Genomic DNA, 20,468 nt, shown 5'->3' with positions numbered 1-20,468 from the left:
ATTCATCACTTCATGGACGTTTGAATAGTCTTTAAAGAAATGTCAAGAAAGAGCAGAATTATAAAAATGCTTAGGAAGAACATGTAATTGTAGATTATAGTTGGGTTTTTTTTAAGAAGAGCATTTTATTTTTTAAAAAGTGACAAGACTTTCAGTTTGAGCAGAGGCATTTAAGTATCCTATTCTAGCTTTCCTGGTATTCTTTTTTGTTTTAGCACAAGTAAATTTCTCAAGAGGAAGACTGAAAAGTATAGAGTGTGTATGTGTCTCTCTCCAGCATACACCTGTTCTTTTGCACCAGATTTCAAAATGCGTTGTTAAAACATGTAGGATAAAAATTTTCAAGAACACAGAAGTAAAACTGAAAAATGATTCTAAAAAGAGAAGTGGATTAAATAGTTAAGTGATAAATATATCATTCTGTACATAGTACTTCCATTTAAAAGCATAGCACTGAAAAGTTGACTGCATCATCGTACTACATTACATATTCCTAATTACCCTTACTTCTAGTGATGTTAATAACAACTAATATTGATATAGCACTTTCCCATTGAAGCATACATTCTATTTTTATTATCTCCATTTAAAGATGGAAAATGAAGCTCAGTGATGTTAGGTGATTTCATTATTACTTTAGGTATTGTATTAATATAAATAGTCAACATTAATTTTGATCAGTGTTTAATAATAGCTCCTGATAGAATTTTTAAAGCTGGATAATTTTTTTAGCACTGATTTGGTATTTGACCCCATCTAACTACTTTGAAAAATATTTTTGTTTTTTATAAGATGGTGTCATAACAGTTTTGGAACTTTAGAACTGTATTATTATATGGTCTTAATTGACTTTTTCACCAAGTATGTAAAAGCTCTTTGCTTCAAGAGAAAAACTTAATCTAACATATACCATGAGCTGTCAGTGAAAGAAGAGAAGTATTTACAAACATTATATAAATAATGAGTCAGGTAAAAAGCACGTAACCACAACCCGCTACTACTTATACAGAACATCAAAATGGAATCTTTAAATACTGATACAGTGGAAGTCCTCCGTGTGGTTTTGATTATTAAAAAAAAAAAAAGGGAGAAAGGAGCTATTTTCATATACTAATATTTATATACCATAACCTATCATTTAACATTTTATTAATTCACAGATTACTTTTTTGCAGTAAATTAGAAATTCAAACTGTTTCAAATTTTTCAAAGTTAGATCATTTTATCATAATTTTTGAAAGCGATAAAAAGTAATAAGGATATAATGAATGATTTATTAATAATGAAGAAGAGACTAGATTATTGCTGAAATTAAGTCTAAGTTACAAGACGAATTTACTAATTTACTAAACATTTAAAACTTTTTTGTGAACTGTTCATTTTCCTACGATAGCTGTACTTAAAATGTTGCACTTGTTATGCATTTCATTTCTGAGACTCTTGTACTCAAACAATCGTAGTAGGTTTTTTGTGTTATAGAACATTGTATTTACTTACAGAAATTTTACTTTATCATTATTTTAGTGCTGTTTTTGAAAAGTGTCTTAAGAATAAGGTGTTTTGATGCAGTGGAAACTATTTTGCTTGGCAAGTTAGGTTACAGCTGTGTTATCTATGTCACCGTGATGTATATAAACATGAATATTACAGGTGTTTTCTGTGCAGTCTCTGAAAAGGAAGTACCTGCTATTTCACAAAATGCTAGAGAAATGTGAGAAATAACTCTTTCTTAATTGAAAGCAGTCAAGGAGTAACTTTTATTTTTGCATTTTTTTGCATAACTTTTAACACCACTCTAAGTTATTAATAAAGTCAATTCCACGATGAGTAACTTGTTTTAGTAAGGCGGATTCACTTTCCTGTGGTTACGCTTTCATTACCACTGTATTCCTTCCTTCATAAAAACTATGAAGGTTTGTAAACTTTAAAAACGAAGCATATAAATCATTACCACTCCTTTTGACCTACCACGTGTCCTAGTTTGCATTGTAAGCAAATATTTCTCATCCAGTTTTTGCATCAGTAACCCAGGAAATTACGCCTTAGTTTCTGATTTGCCTTTCCTCTTACAGGTCAACAAAAATCTCTCGTTTCCTTCAACATCAGCCTCCTCACAACAGTCTAAGTTAAAACAGTCCAACATGCTGGCCGCTCATCAGATCCTGCGTCAGTTTGGTTTCCCTGAGACTGGTGAGCCCCTTTCTTGCTTTGACTTTTCTTTTAAATGTTTAGTGCTATTTTTTAAATGGATATCATTTATTCCACTTCAGAATATAACTCATAGCATTGTAATGGTCAGTTTGCACACTTGATGAATCATATTGTAGCATCATTTTTTTCTTTCAAAATCACTACCATTATTTCAAAAGCAAATTTGAATTTGGTGACTTTAATAGTAGTTACTCTCAACCTCTATTCTTTTGAGCAAAACATGTATAATATTAAATCTGATTCAGTTTCCTTTGGGTAAAGGAACCATAATTTATGGATAATCTCCTTTTACAATTCATTTCAAGGAACACCAAGGTAGCATGCATTTTGGCAGAAACAGGATGCAACCTGCCACTGATACCATGTTTCTTCAAAGTTGGCAAATTAATAAGATATTCAAAGAAGCTAGTTACAAAATTCTACACAAATCCCAGAGTTGAAACGAACTATACAATTGCAGTTTTTTTGGCTAATGTTTTAAATTAATTTGAATAAGGTTTTCAAAGGATATCAAAGAAAAAGCATCTAGGTGAGAAATGTGTATTTTTGGTATTGAAAGATGACTATTTCTGTTCATTAACTATATGTTTTTGGCAGTATTTTTTCTATTATTGAATTCTTTTAGAAAGATGAGACAGCTGAGAATAACAAAACAATTATCTTTGACAGAGATTATAATAAGAAGAAGTTTGAACTTGAAAAGATCAACATAATTTATTTAGAAATTTGGAGACAATATTTTCTGCTTTAAAAGTATTTGGAGTTCACATATGCAAGTTATTTTTATATTGCTGCATGTTAATATTGCTGTATAAGTTACATATTGCAGTGGGAAGACACATGGATCAAGAACTCTTATGTTCAGTCCTGGCTGTGCCTTTTATTATCTTTATTACCTGTGTACCTTAGAATCTTCATTTGAAAACTAGAAATCATGTTTGCATTATATATTGTTGAAGTTCAAATCACATAGCAGATATGAAACACTTTGTAAGCATAAGGTACTAAATGAATATAATATATTGTAAATATGATGAGTATGAGTATGTGCTAGCTTTGAAAATACTTTGAGTTCTAATTTCAAATCACTGTAATAATTAATTATCCCAAACCTTAGAAATTTTAAATTTCTAGTGTTCCAGATATCTGCCAGAAGTTGGAGCAATAATGTTGTCATTCTTATGTACAATGGAGGGTGCACAACATGCTATGCCTTAGATTCTTATTCTCTGCACCCTAACTAGATACTTAGTTTGCCTTCAGATCCTGTCATTTTAATGACTGAGAGGGAGGGAACCTATCTTCACCACTTGATCCCTATCATCTTTTTGCTGAGGTCTAAAATTCTTCTGGGAACATATCTTTCATTCTACACTTCAGGATTAAAGGCAAAGAACAGAAATGCCTGGTTGAGTTAATCTGTTAGTTAAAATTCATTCACGTAGTGTCTTAAGTTTTATTGACCAACAAGGTGTAGATAATAGATATAAAATTCTTTCCTTTTCTGTAAAGGGAAAGAGCAGAGAGGATAGATACGAAGTCCTTTGAAATGGAAGAGTGATTCCACTGAGACAGATAAAGAATAAAGATAAAGAATTAAGGGAAAGCTGGATATGATGAAGGCAAGCCTTGCAAACCTCACAGTTATGCACAGAATTGGCTCCATTTACCTTCAGTTTTCCATGGCCATGTAGGCCTTGAGTGGGACTCTTATATCGTGCATGTCCCTTCATGTGTGCAGTAACTATCCCAGGAGCATTACCAGTAAGCCATATGATACATGGTAACACTGCTTCACTTGACTTTGTTTTAGTTATTAGTATGCCTGACATCATTTTAAGGCGTATCCTTCCTGTAAAATTTATTGAGATATCAGGATATAGAAAAATTATAAAAGCAGAATATGTAGTCCATTGCAAAATGGCCAAATTAATCCATTTTATTCATCAGAAGTCAATCTTTGTGGAAAATAAATCCTGCACTAGGAAACAGGTGAACTAGTTTCTACCTCTGGCTCCATTTCTAAATGGCTATAGAATCTTGAGCAATTTCTTCAGGCATCAGTTTTCTCATCTCTACAGGTAAATGAGGGCTCTGGATTTGGCGAGTTTCTGTCTAAAAAAAGTCTGTGATTCTGTTCAGTATTGAAACCAGTTTTAAAAGGGGATAAATAGTTAAGTGTTCCTGACTATACAAATAATCTATTAGAAGCTGAAATACAGGACTACGGAAACAAATAATACAGATAGGATGTTTAAAAATAAAAGTCTTACTGAAAACCTATCTTAATATTCAAGTCGTACCTGTAGATGTTTGGCTTGGTGCAGTATAAAAGGCTGTTTACATAGAGCTAGTCAGTATGGGCCCACTAGCCCGCACACTAGAAGCTTAAGAGCAGGGGTTGATGTGATATATTGCATATGAGTTCATATGCTGGAAGGCTAGGCTCCAAAGTGGGTTTATGGTCTGCTGTAACTTCTGTTGACTTTTTTCCGGGTATGTTCTAGGTAATGGAGACTGCTAGAAAAGTAAGTCATTCTTCTTTGGTTTGTATTCTTCAGAGTTTCTAGAACAGTACCTTTATTCATTCTAAAATCACTTTACTTGGCTAGTTTGTTTAAGGCTCTCTTCTAAGGATATAGACTAAATATTATGGTCTGTGCCCTAAAGGAGCTTACAGTCTGGTTGGGGAGACAAATGAGCATTCAACAAATTATATCTGCGTGTGATAGATTCTAAAATCACAGCGTGAACAAAGAGTCACTGGAATAAAGAGGGATAGAGCAGCTAAGAGGTTTCTCAGACTTTACATGTCCCAGCAGAACTCCTGCCCCCAAACCCTTCCTTCCACTTGCACTTCCCCTGCCACACACAGGTCTCCCCAGGCCCAGCACTCCCAGTACCTTAGCCCGGTTGTTTGGGTAAAACTCGCTGTTCTTGATTCCTCCTCTTCCCTCCACTCCCCGCCTTCCACTCTTGTCTTTTAGCTTATTCTCCCCATAACAGCCAACATGAGTCTTAGAAAAATAAAGTAGATCATATTACTTCCCTGCTTAAAACTCTTACATGGCTTTCTGTCACAATTTGAATGAGTTGCAAAGTCCATCCCTGTCTTATAAAGCCTTCCGTGATCTTGCCTCTGTTTTTGTCATTGGCCTCATCAGCAGGTGGAGGTTCAGGAGGGCATGCTGAGCTATGGAGCAGGTGACCAAACACCATTAGAAGAGAGCTTGACTTGGCTAGGGAGTGCTGTGACTCTTAGGTTAGCTGGAGGAAATGGTGAGATGGATATGTTTAGGAAGAACTGAGTCTGCAAAGGTAGATTGGAGTCAAATTGTGCCCCACTGAGGAATTCACATTTTATTCTGTGGATAAAATAGAGCTATCCAAAGGTATGAGTATGAAAGAGATATGATAAAATGTGTTTTTAAAAAATTCAGTGGATGTCTGAGCGAGGGATGGGTTAGAGAGGAAAAAAGCTGGATACAACTCTTTAGATACTTATTTTAGGAACTGTTCATCAGGCTCTTACTCTAGGTTCTTAATTACAAAATAATAAAGCAGCTAATTCTATTAAAATTAAAAGTCTAAATCTTCCCTGAGTAATTTTTGTAAGAAAGAAAACTATGCCATTTTACTTGTCAATTATACCTTAATGAAGCTGGGGAAAAATTTTTTTAATTTTAACATTGTAGGTTAAATTGTAGGTTATAACTCGTAATGTTATGTTGCTTCTCAAAACTGTTTCCATATTTCTTTAGTATATTGAAGAAAATCTATTAAATAATCACAGCAACTTCTGTTTGTATACAAATTTATTTATATAAATCCTCATTTGATCCTCAGTAAGACTCTCTGAGAAGTGGGGTAAACAGGAAAATCATAGGGAATGGAATCTTTTTAGAGCTTCTAAGACTTGAAAACTCTTTCTCTTCATTCCCTTTACGGTGACACTGAGCAGCGGAGGGCTGAATTGTCCAAGTTCACATAGCTGGTGGCAGTTGTGTCACTCCTCGCTCAGGACTTCTCAGCCTTACACACCCGAGTGCCTGTTCCTAGAGCAGGGCACAGTGCAGGAGGTGAAGTAGATGCCTCCTCGAGGTGCTCGGCGAGGCCGTGCCTGGAACCCTTACTAGGCCCTGGCCCGTTGTCCTCCCACTCTGCCCGGTGGTCCTCTGGCTGTACGTGTTGTCTTTTGTTACTAACTTTAGAGATCTGTGATGTGCTGCAGAATAATAATCTGAACAGGACTACTTGGAACAGGTGTAGTTGTTAAAACTGAGGTGTCAAGAGGGTTTTTTCTAAGGATTTATGAATTTACATTTTTCTTTGACCTTTAAATATAATTCTGTGTTTACCAGTTACTAGATTTTTTAAGGTCTGGTTTCAGTGAAACTGTGGTATTTAGTCTCCAGTCAAATGTAGAAATTCCCTACAGAGAAATTTTGTTCTGTGATAGTGTGTCTGAATCCCCGATCCCATTCAGCCATCTCAGGAGTGCTTATTGTAGAAGTAGATTTTAACACGTGGATTACTCAGGAAGAAATAAAATCAACGACTGTTATGGGGGCAGAAATTAGCAGGAAGTACTTATTCTGTAGGCAGTAGAGTAGTTGTGTCATCTTTGCGTATTTGTGTTTGAAGGACGGCATGTTTCATTTTCATGTACTTAATATATCTTTTCACATCACTGCACTAAATTTAATTTAATTCATATTCATAGATAAGTAGAATCATACAAATAAAATGATTCATTTTTCTTATTATGACTTTATTAATGCAATCTTTATATCATCTTTTTTAACTGTAGACTTGAAGTTTGGTTGGGGGGGCAGAGTGTGACATGGTTTTTAAATATAATCAATTTTATAATCAATCCTGTTTTCTCCATATTTTGTTTGCACTCTCCATTAGACCATATAAACATATATTAAACTTGATAGCCAACCATTTAATCTAACTTTTTACCGTATCCTAAACAATCAAGGTATTTGATTTAAACAAAATCATCAAGATGATTCAGATGACTTCAGTGTTGGGTGAGAGACCTGTCAGGGTAACTGTTATGTGCTTCTACGTCTTGAATGATATTTGAAGAACTGTGTTTTTCCATTTATTTTGCATGTCTTTGGCAAGTATGCCCTTATTCCCTTGACCAGTTCTTAAAATTATGAGCTATTTTTCCCAGTTAAATTTTATTTTTATTGTTTTCAAGGTTTCAGTATTAAGGTTTTACTTTTTTATAGAAATGCAAAACTTTTTAAATAATACAACAAATCTAAAATGAATCCTGGGTCGTAATTTCACCAGAGATGCTGTGATATCCTTATATAACTCATTGTAGATGGTAGATTACATCTAAGCTGGAAACATGATGGTTCTTGTATTTCAAAGGAAGGAAAAGAAAGCATTTTGGCAAAAATTAGGAATTAGAATGACTCTCAATAAACACAGCTGATGGTAAAAGGGGGTTTCCATTTTAAGGAAGGTAAAATGAGCTTCGAAGAACTTTCTCATACTATCAAAATTGGCATAGTTTTCTGTTAGTATTGCTTAATGAACTTTAAACTATTAATTGAAAAAATATTTCATTGAATTCTGATTTCAAACCTCCAGAATTCTAAGACTTCAGTTCAGGTGATGGAATGGGTGAAAGGAATTCACTATCATAGATAATCTACAGAATCAACTGATTTTCTGTAGACAGATGTCCTTAAATGTGCTTTGTGGTACTAAGAATAAAAAATGTTTTTATTATGCAATTTTTTAAAACAAGAATTTGTTTTCCAAAACAACCATCTTTCTAAACTCAGCACATGTGCATTGTGGTGGAAAAAGCATGGGACCTGGGGTTAGGAGGCCAGAAGAGCTGGGCCTGAGCCCTAACTCTGCCCCTTCCCAGCTCTTGTCTTGGACAGCTGACTCTCTCTCCCGGTGTAGTGTCTCTGTTTTCTACTTGTGTGTGAATTTTCTACTTCGTAGAGTTGTGAGGAGCAGAAAAATATTTTTAGTACTTTGAAATCCATAAGATACTGTGAGAATAAACAACATGAGATTTTATGGGAGATTCTTTTGATTTTTTTTCTTTTTAAGTTTGAAATGAAATGCAGTTTGCATTGTGGCCAAAGGAATGGAGGAAATCTTATTTTTAAGACATGATTTAATAAAATATGTTAAGTGATGATTATAGAAAAAAGAACATGTCAGAGAGGCAAATAATGGATGTAGAATTTTGAGAAGCATTCAAAAAAGACAGTAAGATGAAGTAATTTTAAGAGGAAAGTTTTCAAACAAGCATCTCAAGCTTAAATAATCCACTGGAACCCACTTAACTTTCCAGACTTTGGCTTTCCACATAAGTACCAGTCAACACAAAAACCCTAGAGGTGGCACCATTTTCATGTTTGGATTTTTCCAGACGCTGAACAAAAGACCTTGATCACGTGAATTTTTTTCCTTTTACACATCACTATTTTATATTTCCCTTCCACAAAGACTGAGATTTCATTTATTAGATTTTTTGTTGTCATTCATAACTGCATTCTCTAAAATTAATATTTTATTGGTACATTAAAGGTATAAGGTACCATTTTAGTAGCCAATATCAGTATTTTACTACATAATTCTCCAGTGATCTGAGTTAATCCATTTGTTAAAGATTAAAACTTATCCTCATTTGTAACGAAAGCCCCTATATTTCCTGAATAATAAATGTCATTTGAAGTAGTATGGTGTTTCTAACAATGTTGATAACTTAAAGTATATTGTACATATTTATTATTTCCTAATTTAAAAATCATTTTTATCAACTCTAGTAAATATTAATATGCTTAACGCATGGTTCTTCATGCACAAGGATATGCATTTAATATTAATGTCCCCATTCAGGTACCACATTTCTCCTAATACCCTCTGAGAGGAGAATATGAATGCAAACTTTTCTCCTCATTTACATCTGCTGATTTGAATGAGCTTCAATTTGTCCACTATTTCCTAGCCATTTATTTTGTAAGAAACAATTTTATATGATATTTATACAGTGTATATGGTTCCAGCCTTAAAATTTTCAACCTTTTCCCCGATCTGTTAAAAATGGAAAACTTACTTTAAGCTTTTCTTCTTTCTCAGTCACATTTCTCTGTGTGTGTGTGTGTGTTGTTTAAGAAACTACTAAATTTAGTTGTCAAAGGATACTGTAGCATTTTCCCAAAAGTGGATTAATTTTAAAAGTGAAATAATTATATGAAAAATAAAAGGAAAACAATTGAAAACTATAAAAATTAAAATGTGGTCTTGTTGATTTAATGAATATGAAAACTACATAATTTAATCCTAACATAACCAAAGTACGTGCCAGATGATTGAATTTGTATTTTACAGATATCCTGATGTTTACCTTTTCCAAAGCTTTCCAATTGATGTATTAACAGTTTCTTAATTGATCTTTTTTATAGTTTGATGATTTATAGAATTTATTTGCATATAGAATCTTTATTTAAAAGATCAAATGTAAAATTTTGGGGAGTTTAGGCAAAGTTAAACAGATCTATTATAGTATGCATGGCTCTGAAATATGAAATCTAATCTCAGAAAAGATATTCAGCCTCAAACTTGTGTGGCATGATATGTAAGCTAACCACTTGTTGTCATGTGTGTGACAGAAATGTAATCATTGTATGAGTGAGCTTGAGTTTCCTGAAAGGAGCATCAATCCTTTACCCTTCTGTCTCATTTCTGACAAAATTACAGCGTTGCCATTTTTCAGGTTGAAACTGTGGAACCATCTTTGATTCCTTTTTCTAACTGGCACAGTCTCAGAGCCCTCTCATTTCTTTATTCTAGATCTTTCCTAATTTACCAATCATCCTTTTGGTCTTTATGCTTTCTTTCTTGTCCTGTTTATTTCTTTTTTCTAGTATCAAAGTTTTGTGGACGTCATTACATCTTCCTAAATCTCTCTAAGTTCTCTTCTCTGAATTGATATTTCCTCTGTGTTCAGTTGATTCATATGTTTATCTATTCTGTGTTTTTCTTTCATGCCAGTGGTTTTTCCTTTATATCTGATGATCCTTGGTATCCGTCTATTTTGATTTATTTATTTATTTTTGTATTCTACTATTCCTGTTTTTGTTTTTTTTTGTTTTTTGTTTTTTTGCAGGGAAAGATTTGCCCTGAGCTAACATCATTGCCAATCTTCCTTTTCTTTTTCCCTCCCCAAAGCCCCAAGTGCATGGTTGCATATTCTAGTCCTTCTATGTGAGCCACAGTCACAGCATGGCAACTGACTGGTTCCGTGACCAGGAAATGAACCCAGGCCGCCAAAGCAGTGAGCGCCAAACTTTAACCACTAGGCCATCAGGGCTGGCTCTATCTATTTTTTAAAATGAAGGACTGGGTACAAATATGGTGTTCTTCTTTTGTGTAAATAGCTCTATAATCTCACTGTTTTGTTCACCTTAGCAGAAAGTCTACTGAGAACTTTGTATATATGGCTAAGACATTAACTGGCAGCTTATATTTCAGGTAAATAGGCAAGATAAATGGGTCTACCTGTCAGGCTGTCAGAATGAGAATAAGTGGGACAACAGTATCCACTTCAGAAGTCTTCACTCTTCCCAAATGGTTTGTTCAATGTTATTTTTTAGAGGCAATTCCACTGATTTTTTTTTTTGTTTTTTTTGCCTTGTGGTTAATGCTCAGCAGCATCCATTTTATGTGGAATCTGCATCCTGTTTGGCCTACGTTTTTTATATATGAACCTTCACTTATTTCTCCCAGGTTTTGTTTTGTTTTGCCCCCTACTGGATATGCTGATTCTGTGTTCACAGGGCCTCTCATTGTTGCATAGATTCTGTATCTGCTGCAGCTCACCATCATGTTTTCAGACAGATGTTTCTAATCACTTTTCATCTTCTATAAATTTGTTGAGCTCTCTAATCTGTTCTTTCCAAGCTCACCAGTGACCTTCACATTGCTAATTCCATTGGTCCGTTCTTTGTCCTTATCTTACTTGACCTATCAACAGCATTTGACAACATTTGATCGCTTCTTAATACATTGGTTTCTGGGACACCACGTTCTTGGTTTTCCTCTTATCTCATTAACCACTAGTCTTCATTCTCCTTTGCTGATTCTTCCTCTTTTCTTCCATTTCTTATTAGATTGTTCCACTGCAATCTGATCCTCTTTTATCCCGTATGTATATTCACTTCCTTGGCAATGGTGATCTCATGACTTTAAATTAAACCCATATGTCAGTGATTCTCAAATGTTTATCTTCAGCCCAGACCTCTTTTCTGAACTCTAGACCTACATGGTCCAATATGGTAGTCTCTAGCTTCATGTGACAATTGAATACTTGAAACGTGGCTAGTGTGACTTAGGAACTAAATTTTTAATTTTATTTCATTTTAATTTATATAGCCACATGTGGCCAGTAGCTATCATATTGGACAGGTCAGACCTACAAAATCTGCTTCTATGTAAATCTTTATTATCTGACACCAGACAAATCAGGTGTTATAATATAAAGAATAGATTACAAGTTTTTTTAATTGAATACAAATAATGCTTTTAATATTAAATCTTCCCTGAATATAATGTTGAAGATTTCATGATATTTCATTATCGTGATTGTGCAGATGTTACTAATAAGCAATATTGATTAACTTGAATAGGGACTCTAGAAGTTTCTTATTTTTCATATTTAAATCAATATATGATGTTCTAGTAGCATTTAGCCAGCAGGTCAGAGACACTTGAGCTTAGATCTAGATTCTGTTACTTATGCTATGACCTGGAGCAAGTTATTTTATCTTAGTGACTTGTCATTTGAAAATAGAGCATAGGAAAGTGTTTACTGCAAGTGAAAGTTTTTAAATACCAACCTATGTTTGACTTACAATGCAATAAGAGTTATAGATAGTATCTTTATGACTATATTCAGAACTCTTTTAATCATTGAACCTTTTTGTTTTAAATTTATCTAACTTCCCACTAAATTTTAGAAAGAGAAAGCACTATGTTCTTAGAATTAAACTTAGTGAATATCTTATGTTAGAATCCATATTTTTCTACTACATATACATTTTTTCAGAATACAACTTCTAGGCATACTGATTAAAACATTTCCATGACAAAAGTGGTTTTTATTATGTAATTTTAAAGTAGGAGACTTTGAAGGTTTCAACTTCTTTATCAGAATGTAATTTATATAAAGGTGAAAGTGGTAAATGTTTTGTAATTTACTGCTGCGCCTCCAGGACAAAATGAAACTGTCAGTAATCAATTCACTCAAAGGTGAGGCTTAAAGGGAGAATTGCAGCTTTATATGACTGCTGCAGGCACCATGAGAGGGCAGGTTATAAAATGGTGCATGAGTTCTGACCAGGCATAGCTTTATTGTTTGTTTTTATAGTTTGGGAATAAGACTACATTTGATGTTGTTTAATATCAACCATAAGACACATTTTACTATTTTTGTAATCTCAAACTTAAATTGATAGTGTTTCCATTTTTAAGACAATTAGGCATACAAAATGATTTTATTGTAGACTATATTTGCAAATATGTAGTTTTTAAAGTAGATTTTTCTGTAATTCTTTTCTGATGATAAACTTAATGCACAGTTTTAAAGAAAATGAGCATTCCATAATTGTAAAGCCTTTCTTCGATCGCTAGATATTATGATTATTTTTAGTTTTTCAGTATTATAGTGAATATATCTATATCTATATCAAAATGTTGACCACCTCTCAGATAATGAAAAATATTTTAATTCATGTTTAAAATAAAAGATTAAATTTTACTCCATATTAATCACAAATACTCATTCCTTCCCTTTATATATACCTGCACATTAACATTTTCACTTATTTCAGGTCATCGTCCATTTCAGTATTTATGTTCTACGATTCTGTGAAAAGTGATGAAGTGATGAATTTAAAAACCTAGTAATCATTTTTTTTTTTTTTTGTGAGGAAGATCAGCCCTGTGCTAACATCTGCCAATCCTCCTCTTTTTTTGCTGAGGAAGACTGGCCCTGAGCTAACATCCATGCCCCTCCTGCTCCACTTTTTGTGGGACACCGCCACAGCATGGCCTGATAAGCAGTGCATCGGTGCGCGTCAGGGATCTCAACCCGGGCCGCCAGCAGCAGAGCATGCGCACTTAACTGCTAAGCCACGGGGCCGGCCCCAAAATCCTAGTAATCATTCTTTATTTATTGATTTTGCTTAGGGTGGCACTGCTTAGAAACAAGGAAGCAGCTCCTCATGTTCCTCCCCTGGTCGGGGAAAAATGAAATACCATTTATATCATAGAAATAATATTTTTTGTTTCCTTTGCAAATTCGTATGTCCCAAAGTTATATTTTTAAAATTAAGTCCATGACAAGAAGTACTTCAGTGTTTAAACATTTTGGTTTGTGTCAGCTGAAGGCCCTGGAAATTCAGAGGAGGAGGCTCTCTACATTAAGTTCTCATTGACTCTTACTCAGTTAGGTTATACTCTTCTGAGACTGTACTCAGAATAGCCTTAAGGTTTCCCTTAGAGTAACTAAAGTGCATACTTTTGCATTTTGTGGTTTAGTCAGTTTGGTCTGGATAGTGAACAGTCTATGATATCATAGAATTTACTGGTAATGTTTTCTGGAAATGAATATCCATCACTTATTGAAAATGTCAACTAACAGTGGAAATTAGGTTTAGGAACCAAACCTTCTGGTAATGAGAGAGATGTCTAGATAATGTTGAGTTGTATTTTCCAGACTTTTAAATGTGTGTTTTTAGGAAGCTTTTTCCTTGAATGAAATTGTAAAGAATCTCTCTCTGTGTTGTTCTTAGTCAGCAACTTGCCTCCCAGTCTGAGAGCAAAGTTGATGACTAATGTGGAAACTAAGAAATGACTAAATGGAGTGACTGGTCATTTTTTAGAAATAATTTAAGAAGTTTTTGCATTGTTAATTTTCAATAAGTAAAAAGTAGAACGTTGTTCTAATGTTCTAATTTCAGGCAATTTACTTTTTTTCTCAACTTTCTCCTCTGAAAAGACATTCAAGTATAATTTCATAAGGAGTAAGAATTGGGAATGATTTTTGACTAGTGTCCATGTTTTTTCTTTTTGAGCAGAACCAGAAATGCTGTATTTTAGTAGACGCACTCTAACAAAAGCTGTTATTCAGAATAAAAAATAAAAACCTTTTCGTACTTTTTCAAAAATGAATTCATATGGTTCATCAACCAATGTTTACAGAGAGCCTACTGTGTGGCAGGGACTTTGCCAAGCCCTGGGAGAAATGGAAGATGAGAGACTGTCCTCAAAGTCCTCCCAGTCTAGTTGGGGAATCCAGCAGGCCGAGAAATAGTTATAGTATAATGGAGGTGAGTTCAACAGGAGATCATCATAAAACACTAAGCGAGCACAGAGAAAGGAGCCAATCTGATTAAATATATTATCCTTATAAAATGTGCTTAGTTTGATGGCCCTGCTTAGATTCCTTGTTATCTTTGCAATATAGAACGATATTGTCCACTTAGGACTCCTCTGATAGCTTAGATAGCTTAGAACTAGGAGTCTGAATTTTGTTGCTGGCTTTTTACAAAGCTAATGTGTCAGAAGTCATATAATAACCTTAATTACTATGCTGCGTCCTTCAGATCTGCCTCCCAAGGGTGTTATAAGTGAGTGAATACTTATAAAACACTCTAGTTCTTTCATATTAATGTGTGTGAGTGACTATGTGTATGTTTGTGTGTGTTTGTTGTGTATACTTGCCCTTCTTTTGAAAGCCGAATCAAGTCTCACATTTCACAACTGTTACATTTGTCTGAGCAGAGTAGGTGGTGAGCAGGATTTTTATTTTGGCCAATTCAGAATCAACAAACTTTGGGGGTTCTAGGGGGAGTGTCTCTTATTTTCTTTTTTTTGCTTCTTTTTTCTTTTATTTTTGTAGTAACATTATAAGGCTTGATACTTAATGTCATTTCAGTCTTTTTAATCTGTATATTTTCAAGTGAAGATTTACGTAAGAGTTGAAAGTAAAACAGTTTAAAAACTAATGTTAAAGGCAATTATAAATGCATGGTATAGGAGTTAGGCATATTAATGTAGTTCTTAATATTCAGTGAAGTTTTACAGGGGAAAAGTTGATATAGCATAAGAAGCATATTATTTTTAGATGACTTCTTTTTGCTTTGAGTTATGGAAAACGTCTTCTAAATCATCATGCTTATGTTCAAAATTTAAATTTATTATCTCTCCCTAGAATTGAAATTATGTCTTTTATGAGTGAACCTGAGAAAATTTCTCACCTTCCTACATTCTCAATACCATACCAGTGTAATAGATGAAAATACATTTTCCATTATTAAATCCTTTCTCATTTTAACTTTGTTCTTTTTTTTGTTTTTAATTCTAAAGGATGTTTAATTCCTGCACATGCAGATACTGGGAATGCAAGATTCATTCATACATTCAGTAAGTACCCAGTGAGTACTTACTCTGCCCCAGGCACTGTTATAGGTGTTATGTGAATGTATCCGTGAACAAAACAGGTAAAACTCCATGTCCTTGTTTAGCTTACCTTCTAGTGGAGAGAGAGAGAGAGAGAGACGATAAGCAAATAAATATAGAATAAATAACAAGTAAAGCAGGGAAGGGGGATAGAGTGAACAGGGGGCTGGAGTTAGGTTGCTGTTTTCAATAGGGTAGACAAGGACGGCTTAGCATCCCAAACCAAGATCCCGTGTGGGGAATGTGCTTGGTGTGCATTTTGAATAGCAGAGAGGCCAGTGTTGCTGGGGTGGAGGGGATGAGAGGGAGAGTAGAAGACAGGCCAGAGGGGTAGCAAGGGATTGGATCATACAGAACCTTGTATAAATGGAGGGCAGAACACCGCCCCATCCTCAGCACTGACAGTATGCACTAGAGATGTATTTTTTAAAAGAGGGATGTGAGTGGGATTATACAGTTTGATACCTGCTATAATAAGAAAAATGAACAAAGTGTACTGGAGAGCATACGTGATGTAGTGACAACCCCTCATTGAGAAGGCAGTATTTAAACTAATTGTCGTAAGATGAGAAGACTGATAATCATAAAGGATATTAGGGCATTCCAGCTAGGAAGGCCAGTTAAAAGAGGATTTAATAAATGAGGTGGGAGAAAAGGACTGAAGTAAGAAACTGGAGATGTTACATCTTTAGGTACTGGAGATTTGGAATGTGAGCAGTAAGGGATAGAGAAGTAGAATTTAAGGATAACTGAGGCTTCTAATTTCTTCTAATTTTGAATGAATGGATGACAATCCACTAACAAAAATAGGGAAATATAGGAAATTGGGGAAAAGATAATGAATTGTGTTTTGGATGTGTTGAGATTGAGATGCCTGGAGCGAGATAGCTAATAGCTTGCTCATCCATTTGACCCTCATTTGTTAAATATCCTACTATGAGTCAATCCCTTTGCTAGGAACTGGACTGCATACTTTGAAATACAGGCTTGAAGCATGAGTATAGATTAAGGAGTCAGTGGCATATATGTGGTCTTTGAATCCACAGGAATTAATGAGATAAGCTGGAAAAGGCTGTTGAATGAAAAGAGGCCAAGAGACTAAGAACCGTTAGGATGACTGCAAGGTTGATAGCTTGGATGGTTGTTACCCAAAAAGACAGTAAATGAAAAAATTGAGGACACAGGCAAATACAGGAAGCTTCTTTTGGTGCTATATGTCTTTTTTTTTTTTTTTTTAATTCTTCACTGCGTTAACAAATCTGAACAAAAAAAGAAATACTTGAATTATAATATTATACCCTTTATCTTTTTTGTACCTGTACTTGAGATTTTCAAGGTACTATACCATTATTGTTAAAATAATGCATGTTAAAGACTGATGGATACTAAATTATATTTTTAGGATTGAACACACAGAATTTAAGTATTTTGGCCTTGTCTATATAATAAATATGTGTCAATTTTATTAGAAACATACCTGACTGTCCTCGGATTGAATATCTAGAGCATGTCACAAAAGATGTAATTTGAGCAGACTTTAGTCTCCTGTTAGCATTTACTGAGGAAATTTATCAAGACTAAAAATTACATGCAGTTCTTGGTAGTTTTTAAATTGAAATAAGTATATAGGATTTTGAATGATTATTGGTTAGCAAAATTAAATGATTTGGGCATCAGTTTAAAAGTCAGTTAATGAAACACTAACTTTATATATTCATTGGATCAGTGAATTTAATTTTTGATTAATATTTGGGAATAAATAGCACAGATCATTAGAGCCTGGCATGGCCAGGAGATCTTCCCAGAACTATGAGGTTTAATGGAAGCACAGAAGGACTAAATTATACTCGCTCTTGGTAGCGGGGCCGAAACCAGGAGCCCTGTTGTGTGACTGATGTGGTCCTCACCAGAGAGCTGCCCACTTCTCCCTGCTTGCTTTGTGCTTTTCACAAGCATGAATTCACCCGTCTCACATTTCAGGGAGCCCTTCCCCACTTCCCAGTGTCTTACCCTCACCCGAGTTCATATACCCCTGGCGAATGGGTCACCACCTGTTTCCGTGACCAACTCGGGAAAGCTCCTGATTTGTGGTCTTGAATACTCACTGTGCTTCACCTCTGTGGTCTGTGTAGACTCAGGGCCCTCAGCCTTTGATGTTTCTGAGTTTGGGGGAATTTTTTCATTCAATATAGGGAAAGAATGTTCAAAGAATATTCTCCTTCTGAAATCTTTGAAATATGTACCCAGTAGATAGAGGGCTTCCCATAGCATCCTGAAAAACTCCAATGTGAAATAAATATTAACATTATACTAGGCTAAATGAGGATAAGCCACTTTAAGATTCACATTTATTAAAAATTCATTTTAGATGAATATTTAGAATATGGAATGACTATCAATGGAGAATCTGAGGCCTGTTTTGCTGCACAATGTTATTATAATTCTCGTTTTCTCTATTCATGTATTCAGTCATTCAACAAACATTTATTGAATGTGAACTACATATGACACAAGCAACTAAAACAAGTTTTAGTAAATGTAGTGAGGAACTGCTTGATAGAGGATTGCACAGGCTTGTGGAGGGGCGAGACGGGGAGGGCTGTCTAAATCAGAAGGCCGCGGGGGAGGAAAATCACCAACTGTTTTCCTGGAGAACGTGATGTTTGACCTGGACTTTAAAGGAGGTCAGGAAACAACTAAGCTAAGTGATGTTAGAAAGGGAGAGAGCCTCAGTGCACTCTGACGGGAGCCACGTGTGGCAGGGGCATGGCGAGGGCGAATGTCCGTGAGCTGGAGTAGCTACGTCCTACGTGGCTTAGCGTGCCATTTTGAATTAAGCAGTTTGAGTTAAACACTGAGGAGGGTGATTTTTATCCTGAAGATTAAGCTGTAGAATGACAAAATAATTTTCCCTTTATAAGAGTCACTCTAGTAGTGTGGGATGTCATTGGAAGGCCCAGGGAGCAAGTCAGAGAGTTTGGTTAGGAAGCTCTTCCAGTCACCCAGATGAGGAAAGAGTGTCCCAACCGCATGGTGGGATAAAGAGGAGGGGAGCAATTTTATATACATGTAAGTATCTGTGTGTACATACATGTATATATAAATGTATGTGTGTGCATATTTTTTAGTAAAAATATTTTTAAGGTGTGATAAAGTCAGTATTTTCATGTCGGGTTATATGAGGCAAGCCATTAAGTTTTCTAAAGCAGAACTCATTCTTAGAATATCTAACCTTTGTCATATAAATATTAATTATGATGGTTAGTATCTATTTCATTCCTTTAAAATTTTAGTTCGACGTGTATTTAAAGAAAAAATATGACAAAGGATATTTTAAACATCAAAGTCAAAATAAACATTCTGACTATATCTAGTATATATACTATATATGTGTCTCGAATGTGTTCGGTATGCCAGGTACTAATTGAAGTATTTTTCCTATATTAACTAACTAATTTAATCTTCCTGTCAACCTATGAGATACATATTGTTTCCGCTGTACTGAATGAGGAAATAGAGGCACAAGTGGAAAAATAACTTGCCCAAGGCCACATATGTAATAATTGCCAGAGCCAGTCTTCCAGTACATACAACTTGACTCCAGAGTCAGGATATACTAATAAGTTGTCCTTTGAAATGTATTTTTTTCTAATTGTAAAGGAACAAAAATGAATAATAGAGATTATAAATAACTTATACCTCTGATTTGGGGCAGTAATTTGCCCAGAGAATTATTATTTTTCAATAAACAGAGGAGATTTATTGAGTGGAACTGTCAACATGTAAAATATAAATACATATTATAATAGCTATTTATTCATTCATGCATTAGTTTTGGAGCTTTCTCTTATTTTTAAGAAGGTGTTGTAATCAATCTAGAATTGGGGAAAGAGTGTTTTGTCTTTTTGTTGGCTGTTTTAAATAATGCTGAGAGATTTTTTTCAGTGAGAACTTTCAGCCTGTTTACTCTGCTTACGTGGAAGATTTTGCAGTATTCAAAACCATTGAAATTTTGCTTGCCTACTATCAGGTCCTTAAAAGTCTATTAAGACCCTCTAATTCTTTCCCCAACTTTATTTTGAAATTTTTTAAAACCACAAAAAAGTTGGACAAGAAAAAAGGTAATATAAAACTTCTAAATTCACAACATTTGCTTCTTCCCTTCGAAAACTTCATTCATGTGTCTGCTAAGAATAAGGATATTCTCCAATATAACCATAGTTCCATTATCTCATCTAGAAAGATTAGTAATGATTCTGTAATATCACCCAGTAAACAGTTCATATTCATATTTTCCTAATTGTATCTAAAATGTCTTAAGCAATTATTTGTTTGCTTAATTTATTTAGCATCCAGTCCACAGTCACACTTACATTGGTAATGTCATTTTAGTCTCATTTAAGCTCAGTTAATCTAGAGTCTTTTCATTGTTTTTTATGGCATTGACTTTTTTTAAAGAGTCTGGCTAAGCCAGTTGTGCTGCAGAATGCCCCATGTTTTGATTTTATCTATTTCATCGTAATTTGATTCAGGCTAAACTGTTTTGGCAAGAATACTATAAGTGACATGTACTATTTTGCATCACATCAGATGGCATGTAATGTCAGGTTGTCCCACTGTTGGTATTGCTAAATTCAGTCCTTTGTTAAGGTGCTGAACACCAGGTCTCTCTGTTGTAAAGATAAATTTTCCCTTTGTAATTGCTGAGTAATATGTGGGATGATACTTTGAGACTATGTGAATAG

The 20,468-nt window shown here is 34.5% G+C and overlaps 1 protein-coding gene across 23 annotated transcripts in view; it reads left to right on the top strand.

Moving 5' to 3' along the window:
• AHI1 (Abelson helper integration site 1) overlaps positions 1–20,468 on the top strand; it is a 182,915-nt gene that overhangs the window by 84,691 nt on the left and 77,756 nt on the right. For 16 of the 23 annotated variants that reach the window (XR_015555277.1, XR_015555276.1, XM_087444150.1 and 13 more), the window contains 2 exons: positions 2,073–2,190; positions 15,631–15,687. Coding sequence is in view for 20 of the 23 variants with exons in the window: in XM_087444150.1 (XP_087300276.1) it covers positions 2,073–2,190; positions 15,631–15,687 (175 nt within the window). In the remaining 3 variants the exon portion in view is untranslated. Of the gene's footprint in view, positions 1–2,072; positions 2,191–14,463; positions 14,592–15,630; positions 15,688–20,468 lie in introns of all 23 variants that reach the window. The other 7 variants (XR_015555278.1, XM_087444143.1, XM_087444156.1 and 4 more) reach the window with 2 other exon arrangements.

This window comes from Ceratotherium simum, chromosome 19 (genome assembly GCF_057802395.1).
Source record: "Ceratotherium simum simum isolate JZ-2026a chromosome 19, ASM5780239v1, whole genome shotgun sequence".
In the NCBI taxonomy this organism is placed as follows: Eukaryota; Metazoa; Chordata; class Mammalia; order Perissodactyla; family Rhinocerotidae; genus Ceratotherium; species Ceratotherium simum.
Note: the sequence above shows the minus strand (reverse complement) of the source record. Positions and strands in the feature narration are given on the sequence as shown.